Below are 13,591 nucleotides of genomic sequence, written 5' to 3'. Positions count from 1 at the left end.
GGATTGCAGGGTGAGCCACGGAGCCCAGCCCGGACTGTGTAACTTTAAAGCCAACCAAATAGTTTTAACCTCTCGGCCTTTGCACAGCTGTTGCCCTTCTCAGAAAGGTCCTACCCTCTTTTTCTGGCTGGCAAGCACCTGCTCAGCCCTCGAAGCCTAGCCAGTGTTCCAGCCCCCTTTTGGAGGCTTCTTCCACATTGTTCGATTAGTGGTAATTATTCTCCGCTTCATTCTACCCTATGACAACAAATAGCATCCTCATAAATATTTATTTTGCTTCTATCGCTTACTGCAGTGGTCCCCAACCGTTGTGGCACCAGGGACCAGTTTCATGCAAGACTATTTTCCACAGACAAGGGGCATGGGGAGCGGGGTGGAGCTCAGGCGGTGATGCGAGCCGTGGGGAGTGGCTGAAAGTAAGGATGAAGCTTCTTCGCTCACGCTCAGCGCTCACCGCCTCCTGCGCAGCGCTCAGCTTCCTAAGTTTCATGGAAGACAACTTTTCTACAGGGAAGGGGGCGTAAGTGGGTGGCGGCGGAGCTCTGCCCCCCCAGTCCACAGACCAGCAGCAGTCCTTGGCTGGGGACCACAGGCTTACTGGACTGTGATGTCTTTGAAGGAAGGGACATTCTATTTATACTCAGCACATTCTAATAACCCCCAAAATGTTTGCGACATTACATATTGGCCTCTACTTACATACATCTGAAGGCAATGTTCCCTTCATAGCTACTTCACAGATAGCTATTTACAGATTAGAAAGTTGAAATAATTCAGAATATAAATTGGCATTTAACCTGAAACATTTAAGCTTGCCAGAGTATGCATTTGTTATTAAGATTGCTCACTGTTTACACATTAGATCATGCATTTTGAATTTAAATACATATTCAAAGCCTCTTTTGGAACTCAAATATAACAGGCGTGATCTTTTCCCTTTATTTATTATCAGTCACGTATAAAAATAACCGAAAACGCAGCAGTGGTAGAGAGAAATGCTGGCCATTCTACTCGGAGACAGAAGGCCCTGACAGGAAAGCTCTAGAGATTTCAATCCCACAGTTGTTTTTATTTCTTGTATGAGCCCCTCGAGCTGAGTTTAAAGATACTTTTGTATGTGTTTGTGTTGGGGGAGGGGGTGATGGTAAAATTTTGCCTCCAAATATAAGCCAGTGAATAATTAAAGAAAAGGCAATCCGCTGGATTTAAGGGGAGGCAGCAACACTGTGTCCAATGAGGCGCCTCTCTAAATGTTTCTGGAGTCATTCTGACTACAGTTGATTTTCACCCCACACGCCAATTTATTCATATTAAGTTCCAATAGTAGCGATTCTAGGCTTTCATTTAGTTTAGTGAATACCATATTGGTCTGGGTAATTTCTTATTGTGCGTGTGGATGATACAGAGGACATGAGGATTTATTCTTAGCTTCCTTACCCTTTTTCTTATCTGTGATTTATGTAAAGGGTTCTGTGATTTTCTTGCATCATCACTCATTTTTAAGGGATCAATAGGACATAACCATATTTTTCAAAGTGTGGATTGAGAGATTTCTGAAATCAATTTAGTGGCTCAAAAACAATTAAAGCTTTTAAGCAATTAAAACAGAAAAAAAAAAAAACCCTGAATATACCACATGTGTAACAACAGTAGGTACTGTTTAGTCAGATTATCTTTCGTTCTTGTGGCTGTTAATGGCTTACGGTGTATGTTTTACTACAGGTGTCCATTAAAGACGTTAGGAAGACACCGGGCCACTTATGACTAAGAAAAGATTCAGTATCTACACCTGGGAACCACTGTGCCTAACAGGATTTTTACCATTCAAGGAACCAAAACACCTCCCATCATGAAACAAAGTCCAATTACAGAAAGATACTTAATTAATTCTGTACTAAGTTTCTAAATACCCTTCATAATAGCCAAACTAAACCTAGACAGGATTTTATAAGTTAGCAAGAGTGTAATTTGCTTCACAGTATAGTAATAAATCAGATTGAGAAGCAATTTATTTTGTTCTGTAGAATGAGCATTTCATATGATTTAAACGGTTCATCTTAGACAAAAAATTCAATGTTAATTCAATATGGAATCAAAAGCAAATGATGAATATTTTATCTTAGTACAATTTTAGGATTTTTCAAGATGAACCAAAACCAAATATTATCTCCAAAAGACTATTTTAAATTTCAAATCTGATAAAGAAAAATAAATATCTTCAGAAAGTTGTGTAATTTCTGGCCAGGCGTGGTGGTTCACGGCTGTAATCCTGGCACTCTGGGAGGCCGAGGCAGGAGGATCATTTGAGCTCAGGAGTTTGAGACCAGCCTGAGCAAGAGCAAGACTCTGTCTCTACTAAAAATAGAAAAATTAGCCGGGTGTCATGTTGCACGCCTGTAGTCCCAGCTACTCCAGAGGATCACCTGAGCTCAGGAGTTTGAGGTTGCAATGAGCTATAACGCCACTGCACTCTACCCAGGTGACAGAGTGAGATTGTCTCAAAAAAAATAATAATAAAAAAGAAAGTTGTGTAATTAACACCCCAACATCTATATTATTTAAAAGTTTAAAAGACACAAAAAGCAATATTTTGTGTGTCTATCATACCCCCAAGGCTTTTCATATTAGTGACCAAATTCTTTCTTTTTTTTTTTTGAAGGAGAGTGTCTCGCTCTGCTGCCCAGGCTAGAGTGCCGTGGCGTCAGCCTAGCTCACAGCAACCTCAAACTCCTGGGCTCAAGCGATCCTCCTGCCGCAGCCTCCTGAGCAGCTGGGACTAAAGCCGTGCACTACCACACCTGGCTAATTTTTTCTATTTTTAGTTATCTAGCTAATTTTTTCTATTTTTAGTAGAGACGGAGTCTCTCTTTTGCTCAGGCTGATTTTGAACTCCTGACCTCACGCAATCCTTCTGCCTCTGCCTCCCAGAGTGCTAGGATAGTGACCAAATTCTGTATCAAATAAGCTATAGGGTTAGGAGCAGGAGTTCCCTTTGGGGGAGCTGGGGTTGCATCATGGCACAATATATATCGATATATATGTACAACCTACAAATGGAAGACTGTTTCCTAGTAAGAACATTAGTATTCATTTACTCATTTTTTTCTCTCTCCCGTTTCTTACATGCAGGCACACACAAGCACAACGTCCTACACTTACTGAGCATAGGATGCGCCCTGTGACTCAGGAGGCTGTCTACCTCTTCAGCCTCCTCTGTCTTCTGCACTCTGACACTTCAAATCTGTTTTTATTTCTTCTCTCTTTGGCCTGTAAATCTCCTAAACTTTTTGAAGACTCAGCTCAGACTCCTTCAGAGGATCTTGACAGGACCACCAGAAAGAAATGAAACAGAATTCTGAATTCTTTGGATACATTTTCATGGTGAAATACTGTGAAATTAATGACTAAAATAAAATTTAAGGATTATCTACAACCATGGATTATCTATCCTATCCTGACTCAGTGTATATATACTGTATATTGTGGTTAACTAGAAGTTGGCAATAATATTCACATAATGTATATAATTATAAAAATAGAAACTATGCATATTAAATAAAAGCATGCAATATTTCTGTGTTAATAAATACTTTCAGAAGCATATTATGGTTTTGTATTGGTTTTGCTTTTTTTTTGTCCACCTGATTCTTTTAAACTGTATCCATAAAACATCTACAAAAGTGGAGAGAATATTATGAATTCGTATGTACTTATCACCCAGTTTTAACAATTATCAACATACAGTCATCTGGTTTCATTCATATCACCAACCCTACTGGATTATTTTGAATCTCTGTAGACATTTCATCTATAACTCTTCAATATGTATCTCTAGATCGCCATTTAAAAAAATATCATTGCCCCCCAAAATTATTCTCTTACTATCATTAAATACCTAATTAGTGGCTAAATTTCCCCCAACTATTTTATAGATTTTTTTTATAGTTTGTTCAGATCAGCATCTAAACCAGGCTGATACATCGCATCTGGTTGATATAACCCTTAAGTGTTTTTAGATCCATCTATGGGTTTCCCTTTCATTTTTTTCTTGCAATTTGTTGTTTGAGGAAATTGTCATACTATATTTTTAAGGTACTGGTGCCTTAAAACAGAAGTAGGTTTGCATATTAGTTAGGTTTAACTGTTATGATATATTCTTTCATTTTGTTATTTGTGATGAGTCCTATTAAATATAATGAACAAGAGTTTACAACAACTATAATTTAAAAAGTTTGTTCAAAAGGTGTGGATCACTGATATACTAAATGTAATAGCCATTATAATGATGACATCTAAGAGAAGAAACAACAAATACTAGCAAGAACTTCATTGTTCTATTATGCCAGGACATACACAGTAAGACCCATGGTAAAAAATTTTTACAAATATTTTACAAATACTAAATCCAAAATAAAACTATACTATGTTATTTTTGTAATAGTTTTTCTTAGTAATAATTTAATACCCTGAAAGTTACCTAATTTTTAGGTAGCTCAATTCTCAACACTGATATTATGGCCCACTGGTGGGAATGTTCTACTTCAAAGAGACTGAATTATATGTGTGTGACTGAAGGTAGCCCTCACCTAATCGCATACATACATACAGGCAAACACTAGGGACAAAGTGATATTTGGCACTCTGAAATTCCTCTCAACCTCACTACACATGAAAGCATTAGCCTAACACTTTAAAAGTACTACTGATGTGTAAGAGTGTTTAATTACGTAAATAGTTGAAAACTCGTAGACTTTGTTGTAGCCTGTAACACAAAGCCAACACCAATACTTCTGTTTTAACTCCCAAGAAGTTACGCCTCAATTGCCACAGAGCATAGCTACCATATTAGAAAAGATAAAACAGCCCCGGAGTAGTGTGCAAGGCACCACCTACCATAGACCTGGGCTTGCTGATGGCCACCAGACTAGTGAGGAAGTCTTCGTCGTGCAGCTGGCTGAAAACGTGGGCGTCATAGGCTACCATAATGGAGATTTCTTCCATCATCTTGCCAGCTGGCCTCTCCACAGCAGCAGCTGCTGCCCCAGCTCCACACCAGACTATCCAAGGAAAAATCCTACTGCAGCTCAGTGCCAATGTACACACCCACCTGAGTTCGAGGGGGTGGAGTGTTAAACATCCATAAAGAAAAAGAGGAAAAAAAAAAAACAAAAAACAGCAGCTATCACAGGCTTGTCTAGCAATTCACCCCCAGTAGAAAACTAAAGGAGGTTTCTTATCTATGCAGGAAGTATAAGCTATAAACACCTTCTGCATTCTTAACACAGAAGCTGGAAAATTCAGTCTTTGGAAATCTTCTTTAAACGTCAAAAAAAGAAATAAGAAAAAGTTTCCTAACTAGAAATATCGTATAGCAAAAGCCAAACCAAAAAATTGATTTGTGTTATATTCTTGGTAATTAAAAAATTTTGTAACAGTTCATCTTCTTACTTCAGTATTATTTATGTGAAGATTTTTCTTAGAGAAGTAGATTTTCTTAATGTTCTTACTGCTTATTTTTTCATATTCTTAGAAAATAAACAGATGACAACCATTTTAATTTCTCAGAATTTATAGAATTCTTGGTGCAGTTAATCTCCTGAAGTATGAAAAAAAAAAGATTCTTTTTTCCATCTATTTCTGTTAAAAAAAAAAAAAAGTACCAAAATATAAAAATGAAACAGGGACAGAAATATCAATTAATAATCATTTCCTCTTCTCCCCCTCAAAAATATAAGTATTTTAAACAGAACTTAGTTTTCTGTTGTTATTCAGAAAACAACACAAGGGTCTCATTTATAAACTGTTTTTCTCCCGTAGATAAAAGTTCTCTTCATTGTTTATTTTTAAGGTTAGAGGTTTCTTTTAATTACTCAAATAAGCAGACAGCCATGAACTGTTGGTGCCTTAGCCACCAGAAGTGTTTTTTAAAGTACAGCTGAAGACCGTGTAAGAACCTCCGTGTTTCCAGATGAAAAGTTTGACAGCTGACCGTAATTACCATTACAAAGTTGTCTAAATTACCAGGAAACATAATACATGCTAATTTCATGGAAAAAGTGTTAAGCAAATAAAAATGTGTGGAAGAAGATAAAGCTTGTCTAAAAGTTGTTTTTCCAATATTCCGAATTAGGCTAATATTTTCCCTGCTTTTTATGGATCATGACACTGCATTACTATGAGAATATTATTTGTTAGAACCAGAAATCAATTTGGCAATATTTGTCTAAAATTAAAAGAAATACAGCAACTGGTTGGAATGTTTAGTCCTCATTACCAGCAGCAGGATTATGTTGCTTAAATTTGTTTGCTTTTCAGAAAACAAAACTCAGACCTACAGTGTCTGTTTTCCCATGTTTTCCAAAAGTATTTTCATCTAGATTAACATGATTACTTAAATAGTACCCTGTTCCATTTAAATGTAATTAGGAGAGTTTTGCAACTTCTATAGCATTCTAGATTAAAAGCATGCACGCAAAAAAGGGGGAAAACACCTGATTGCTAGGAAACAAGCAAGTCTAATAGGCTTAAACAAAAAATGCAATATTTTAAATAAATCCTCAAGATTAAAACAGCTTCAAACTGTGTTTGACCCTTGTTGGAGCCAGTAAAGCATTTTTACTTCATCTTTTTCTACAATGCAGCTTTGTCTTTTAAGCGCTATTTTTGTTAAAACATTTTTCCTGCATTTATCTTAATGCTGACTAACCAGGTAAAAATTAAATGGTACTCGGGAGACAAGGCATTATAAGGCGTCCAGGCAGCTCATACCTTTTAAGTTCCTTTTTGTCTTTTCAGAAGTGCTTTAAAAGATACTGTGAGCCTCTTCACGCACTCACTAGCACCAGAAGATTTCAGATTTATCCTGCAGCACCATGTTCTAGATGTGAAAGCAATTGCTCTCGCTTTCATGTTTTTCTTTGCTGCAGTGACTCAGTGCTTCCCCACATTGATATCTGAATAAGGTGCACTGACAAAGACACCTGTTGTGGAAGGTAAAGAAACTACTTCCCACAATGCCTTACTCCCTGCTGGCAACCTCCCAGGGGCAAACAAGAATTGTAACCGCATTTGAGCAGTTGCCTGTGCGCCCTGACAAAGCACATTCAGCATAACCACAGGTAATCTTGGTTAAGAAGAACACTTATAACTCACGACAAAAGGACTGGGAAAATAATACCAAACAGCACCTAGAGGTGCTGTGCATTAAACTCATAAAATATTTAAGGAATCAGTCTGTAAGAGTGCAAAAACATTTTTGGAAACATAATGAAAGGCTGTAAAAAAAATTTTTTTTTTTTTTTGAGACAGAGTCTCACTCTTTTTGCCCATAATTTTACATAAACAAGCTAACGCCTTCAAATAATTCAGTCCTTTTAGAATTCTACATGAGTTTTTAGATAAATATTTTTAAAAGCTTCTGATTTATTACCTTCAAAAGATTGTTCTAATTCCTCGAAGTGACTAGAATTACTAATAATGTTTCATATGTAAATCCAAGAGATCCTCTCTCGTAGCCACAATGTAGATTTTCTTGGGCAAGGACCTTCTAAGTTTGATTTGCAACCTTTATTTTTTGTTACGCTTAAAATGTTTCTTAAAGTTTACTTCAAAATCTGGGACAAAAAAATTCAAGTTTTTTTTCTTATATAATTAAATGTACTATACTTGTGGTTCCAAGAAAGAGCATGCTCTTTGAAAACTGATGATCTATTAGAAAAATTGTCGCTGTACTATACTGACTTTTTCTCTTAAGGTATTTTCTCCAGTCTCAGAAATAAGAGCTGCACCAATACCCTCCCAAACGTCAGAAGCTATTGTTCACGGTCACGTTACATACAGTCCTCAACTCCCAAGCAGGACACCTTTCTTACTCTTACCTTAAACCCGCGTGCCCTTCCCCCAGTGGACCACTGATCTTCCAGGATTGTTTACACCTGAGCTTTTACTTCACACCATGCAGCTGCACTTAAAAAAAAGAGGCAGGGGAAGAATTACCTGAGATCAAGGGGTGTGGTGTGGACAACACCATTTGCCGCTAAAATTTACCAGGAGAGCGCCGTGTATCACACAGGCAGCAGAAACCGAAGGCATTCCTAGTCATCAAATAGATGGTCCCCAGTTCAAGCAGGAACTAGCTAGCTGCCTGTCCCAGGGCAACTCGTTTAACTTCCCTAGGTTTCAGTTTCCTCGTGGTCATGTAAATTGAGCAGGACAGAATAGATCACTGGTTTTTACACCTGTGCAGAAAGAGTCAAAAGCAATGTGTCCTATTTCCTTCGGCTAATAGTTTTATTGGGGGATTGGAAGGTAGAAATACCTTTTTAATCTATATCAGAATAAAAAACAAAGGGTAACAACCCCAGATATTAACAAAGTTCCCCCAGGATTAATACAATGTGTCAGCAAATGCAGTCTACTTAGTACCCTAGTTTGATTTTTCTAATATCAACTCTTTTGCCTAAAAAAGAGAATTCAATGACGGTAATTGTATTTTTTATTATTAATAGTTACATTAGTCCTTCTATTCAGAGACCAAACTGGCTATAAAATAATTTTCAAAACCCTTTCCAGATCTTACAAGAAATTTTAATGAATAAAATATCTCCAATGGTTTTTAAATGCTGTTTTAAGATTTTATACTGAAGAAGTATCCCATTCCAGTGGCTAATTATGTCCCAACAGTCATCCTTCTAGGACTATACTTTTTTAATAAAAGCAGACCTGGGTCATACTAAGCAAGCATGAGTCAAATGAACCATTCCCTGGCCTTCAGAGGACATCTGTTCTCAAGTGTCAAATTTTGAAACAGCCAAAACAAAAATCTAGAAAAACTTGAACATGCGTATATTTTTCTATTCTGTGTTATCCGCAAACGTAGCCAAGTATTTTCATTACGGGAATAGTATTTTGTTACCCACCAGTCAAAGCAATAAATACACTAAAAAAAATGATCCTACCTCATAAAAAATTATCTCACCTCAGGACAGAGGCTGTAAAGACCCTTTCCCACGTCTCACATTTTACTTGTTTTTACATTCTCATCACGACTGCCATAAAATCAAATGGAAAGGAGGACAAAACCACAAAAGAAGTATGGTCTAGAAGGCAGAAAGAAAGGTCTTCTGCATCTCCCACGTATGTACAGGCTGAGTCCTGCAGAAACTTTGCTCCTCCTGTCCGATGGGCCCTCCTCTAACATCCTTCCAGAAGTTCCTAAATAACGTAATGCAAACATTCACGAAGTATACATAACTCAATGTTAAGGATCTCCAAAATTACAAAATGTTTATAGTGTTCACATAGAAATAAAGAACTATAAGAAAGACAAAGCCAGGCGTGGTGGCTCAGGCCTGTAATCCTAGCACTCTGGGGGGCCGAGGTGGGAGGATCCTTTGAGCTCAGGAGTTCCAGACCAGCCTGAGCAAGAGTGAGACCTGTCTCCACTAAAAATAGTAAAAATCAGCTGGGTGTGGTGGTGCATGCCTGTAGTCTCAGCTACTCTACTCAGGAGGCTGAGGCAAGAGGATCGCTTGAGCCCAGGAGTTTGAGGTTGCTGTGAGCTAGGCTGATGCCACGGTACTCTAGCCCACGCAATAGAGCCAGACTCTGTCTCAAAAAAAAAAAAGGAAAGACAAAATTCTGTAAGTACTTTCTTAATCAAAGAAAACCAATATTCCTAGCAGGCTTCTGTTTATGCTTAGGAGTACACATTAAAAAATCCCATGTGCTCTGAGTAGAGGAAGAAAAGATAAAATGTGAATGAGAAACCATAGAAGTTATCAATAGAAGAAAGCTTTTCAGAATATTTTGGATCTCAGGATAGTCTAGTGACCCACCTCCTGAGTTTTCACAATGGGAAAAGAACAAGTAAAAGATAAACAAGCTTGTCCTCTTTAAAATTATGCAAAGGTAAATAAAGGACACCATTATTCTTGTATTGAATTCTAGCCATTCAGCTCATTATCTTTCCTATCTCTCCTAGCAATTGCTAGGAAAATTCAAAACCTCAGAAAACATAGATTCTTAAAAAAAAGAAAAGAAAAGAAAAACCCCTAGCCTTAAACTAAAAAAAGAAAAACCAGTGGGACATAAATACTTGCTTAACAGGTATACTGGGTATCCTGCTGCCTCGTTTGCATTTCACTGCAAAGAATGAAGGTGAGGTAGATTCCAAGTAATGAAATACATGCAACTCTTTAACAATTCAGCTTTTTACCCCATTTGTAACTAAAATCCACAACCAACACATTCACATTAAACTTTACCTAACCAAATATAAGTATTCCAAGGGCTTGTAAGCATCCACCGATATTTACCATCACTCAAAAGGAAGACAGTTTCAGCTATATCTGAAATCATGAGTAATGCTTCACTTTGTCTCATTTTGAGCAGAGTGCACAACTGAATTCCAATTACAAATAACTATACTTCATTTCTAAAGCATTCAAATAATTATTTTAAAAATTTTACTAACAGCGAAATCAAGCCATTCCACCTGATGTATTATATTCGTTTTTTCACAGTATCAGAAGGTAGGTTTGGGACACAGCAATAGGGTTTTGTTTAAGTGGTCATTTGTCTCATGTTCTGATAACTCCCTTTCCAGTGGGCCCTCAGGTTCCTGCATGACGTACATGAAGTCAGCTTCCAGCAGCGGATGTGGCTTAAATCCTGCAGTGAAAACGTGATACATTTGATGGCATGTGAATTATATCTTAATTTTTAAAAAAGCAACCCAGCATTACCAAATGCTTATAATGTACCTAAGAGAGGATTACAGAATTGTAATATAGTAATACATATAATCTAGTTATAATGATGAATAATATTTACTAAAAATTTTATAATGATAATAACAGCAGCTAATATTTAGTAAGTACTCACTATGTCTAAGACACAGAATCTCATTTAATCTCCACAGTAAGTCAATGAGCTAGATAGTGTAATTATCCCTATTTTATAGATGTGGTAACTAAAGTATGAAGAAGTTTAGTGATTTGACTCAATTCTAACAGCTAAAAATAGAGCTTATAGGATTCAGGAATCACGTGTGTCTGGCTCTAACATGCAAGCCCTTCATCACTAAAGGATGACAAGGAAAGTAAGCGAGCATATACCAGAATCAGCCATGTGCAAGACTATTGCTTCTCAAACACTAATGTCTCCTTCACACACACATACAGGTCACAAAATATAAAACAGACTGTCATGTAATACAGTAAGAAATGACACAGGATTGTAACAGAATGAAGTCCCTCTACAGACAGGGAAGCCTTCATGGAAAAGATGAACTGGATTTCGACAGCCAAAGTGAAATACTTTTTTACAGGGAAAATGAAATTAGCCTGGCCGGAGTGGTGAATTGATGCTGGACACGGACGGAGAGGTTTCGAAGTCAGATTTGAATTGGCCTCTGGTAAGTTTCAAATATCAGGTCAATCAAGTAGGCCAAGGGCAGTCACTGAAGACTAGAGGCGATAAGGGTTCCTGTTTTTCAAGCCTCTATTTCTGCCGTCAGAGGAAAGTGTAGTATAATAGAATGACTAGCACACGGGCTTCAGAGTTTAGAAAAGCCTGGTTTGATGCTTGGCTCTGCTACTCCCCGGCTATGCGACTGTCAGCCCATTTGGGCTGCTACTGGAACAAAATACCATAGACTAGGTGACTTATAAACAATAGAAATATATTTCTTATAGTCCTGGGCTGGGCAGCTCACGATCAAGGTGCCTGCAGATTTGGTGTCTGGTCTTCTTGCTTCTTTATTGTCACATAGTGAAAGGAGGAAGGGATCTCTCTAGAGTCTCTTTTATGAGGGCACTAATCCCATTCAATAGGGTTCCACCCTCATGACCTAATGGATGCCCAAAGGCACCACCCTCTGAATATCATCAGGCTGCGGTTAGGATTTCAACACATGAATTTTGGGGAAACACAAATATTCAGTCTATAGCAGTGATCATGAGAAAATTACATAAGCTCTCTCACCATAAAATGAGAAAATAATAACAGTACAGATATTATGAGGAATAATAAGATAGTACATGTAAAAGCCCACAGTAAGGTACTGGCTCTGGGATGCATTTGATTAATGTTAGTTGCTGTTATTATAAATACCACTAAAAATGATGTCCAGAAGGGCAAGATTATCTGCCAAAAACTGAAAAGAAGATGGAATTGTAACCTTTAGAAACCAGGTGGGGTGAGGGATATTCTCAGTATACGATAACATAACCAATGCCTCCAATTTTTTTTCTATTTCCCTTCTGTTCAATTAATAAAAATCCAGGAGGGACAAATAAAGGTGTCACAAAACTCCATTCTTCTACCGGTTTTCCCGAAGCAACTAAGTCCTTCTGAATGTTGTTTTATTGGGGAGCAGTTTGGTAATTTACACGAGTCTTTCTGTCAGAATGATTGAAACAGGTTAGGTGAAAGCTGATAATGGGGGGGGCACGATCTCCTACAGTTTGCTGTCCTCTCCAGTTCCCTGACTACAATGCCAACAGAATGTAATCAATTACCTCTTATTAAATTGAGCAACTGTGACAAGAACAGGGAACAAAGAGAGCATTTGTTGTATAATGATATTCATCTGTTGTAACCTGAACAACCAAACACCATTACTATGGCTTATCATGTGGAAATAAATAATCCTTCTTCATAATTTGTATTATAATAAGGTTTTCCACTGTTCATTTGTATCTTAGAGTCAAAAGAAATATCCTGTGCAATGGTTTAGAGTAGCAGCTTATCCTGAAGCTTAGAACTGACCAATAAACCTGCAATCCACCTCACTGCAAAGGTACCAACTGAGTTTGCATTAGGGGTGCATGGGGAAGGAGGACAGAAGTAAAACATATTTAATGCTACTGTGCTGGGGAGGAGCTATAACTACATTATCTCTTTTAGTTCTTGCATAATACTATGCAACTGGTTTGATTATCCCCATTTTACAAAAGAGGATATCTGCCTTAAGAGTTTAAATAACTTAAGGACATACTACTAGTGAATCATAGCTATGACAAACCCAAAATATGCGATTACAAAGGTTTTTTTTCCACCTACATCAAGTTCATCATAAGATGAATGCAAGAGAGAAAAAGGAGATTCAATTCACTTTTGAATAGCCCTCATGGAAATCCTAAAATAGAAGTTTTTAAATTTCCAAAGCTGGAACTCTATATTTCTTTTCTCTTAGTATTTTGTCCTTAATATTATATCATTATATATCGAAAACATGTGCTGAAAACTTATATTGCACCTAAAAGTATTATTTATATGGCATTTCCAAATATAAAGACAAAGAATATTGAAGGCAAATATCAGTTTCTCCTCCAGTTACTGAGGAGTGCAACACAATTTGCTACAACAGAAAATACGTGGATTGAAGCAGCATTCTTGGAATGACCTGTCAGTGGTGGCCTCCATGATGTTAAAAACTGGCTTTATATTTGTTTTAAGGGTAATAGTAAATTGCTTAATTGGCTAATAATAAACTAATTTTAAAGTCTTCATAATTTTTAAACAGTGGTCATAGTAGCAGCAGTGGCAATGCCCAGTGCATTTGAATGTCATTCATTTGGATGAGAGG

General features: G+C 37.3%; 1 protein-coding gene across 5 annotated transcripts in view; it reads right to left on the bottom strand.

Moving 5' to 3' along the window:
• The window catches only part of LOC105821147 (rab GTPase-activating protein 1-like), a 592,862-nt gene that overhangs the window by 94,100 nt on the left and 485,171 nt on the right, over positions 1–13,591 (bottom strand). Inside the window, exons 1-2 of one of the 5 annotated variants that reach the window (XM_012657790.1) lie at positions 8,047–8,170; positions 4,894–5,107 (exon numbers count right to left, since the gene is read on the bottom strand). The exons of 2 other annotated variants lie outside the window; for them this stretch is intronic. In XM_012657790.1, coding sequence (XP_012513244.1) covers positions 4,894–5,004 — 111 coding nt within the window. In that variant the 5' untranslated portion in view covers positions 5,005–5,107; positions 8,047–8,170. Of the gene's footprint in view, positions 1–4,893; positions 5,108–6,768; positions 6,970–8,046; positions 8,171–13,591 lie in introns of those variants that run through there. 2 more of the 5 variants (XM_012657789.1, XM_012657786.1) reach the window with 2 other exon arrangements.

The sequence above is a fragment of the Propithecus coquereli genome, unplaced genomic scaffold (genome assembly GCF_000956105.1).
Source record: "Propithecus coquereli isolate 6110/MARCELLA unplaced genomic scaffold, Pcoq_1.0 Scaffold56, whole genome shotgun sequence".
Lineage (NCBI taxonomy): Eukaryota > Metazoa > Chordata > Mammalia > Primates > Indriidae > Propithecus > Propithecus coquereli.
The sequence above is the reverse complement of the archived record's forward strand: the minus strand, read 5'-3'. Positions and strand labels throughout refer to the sequence as shown.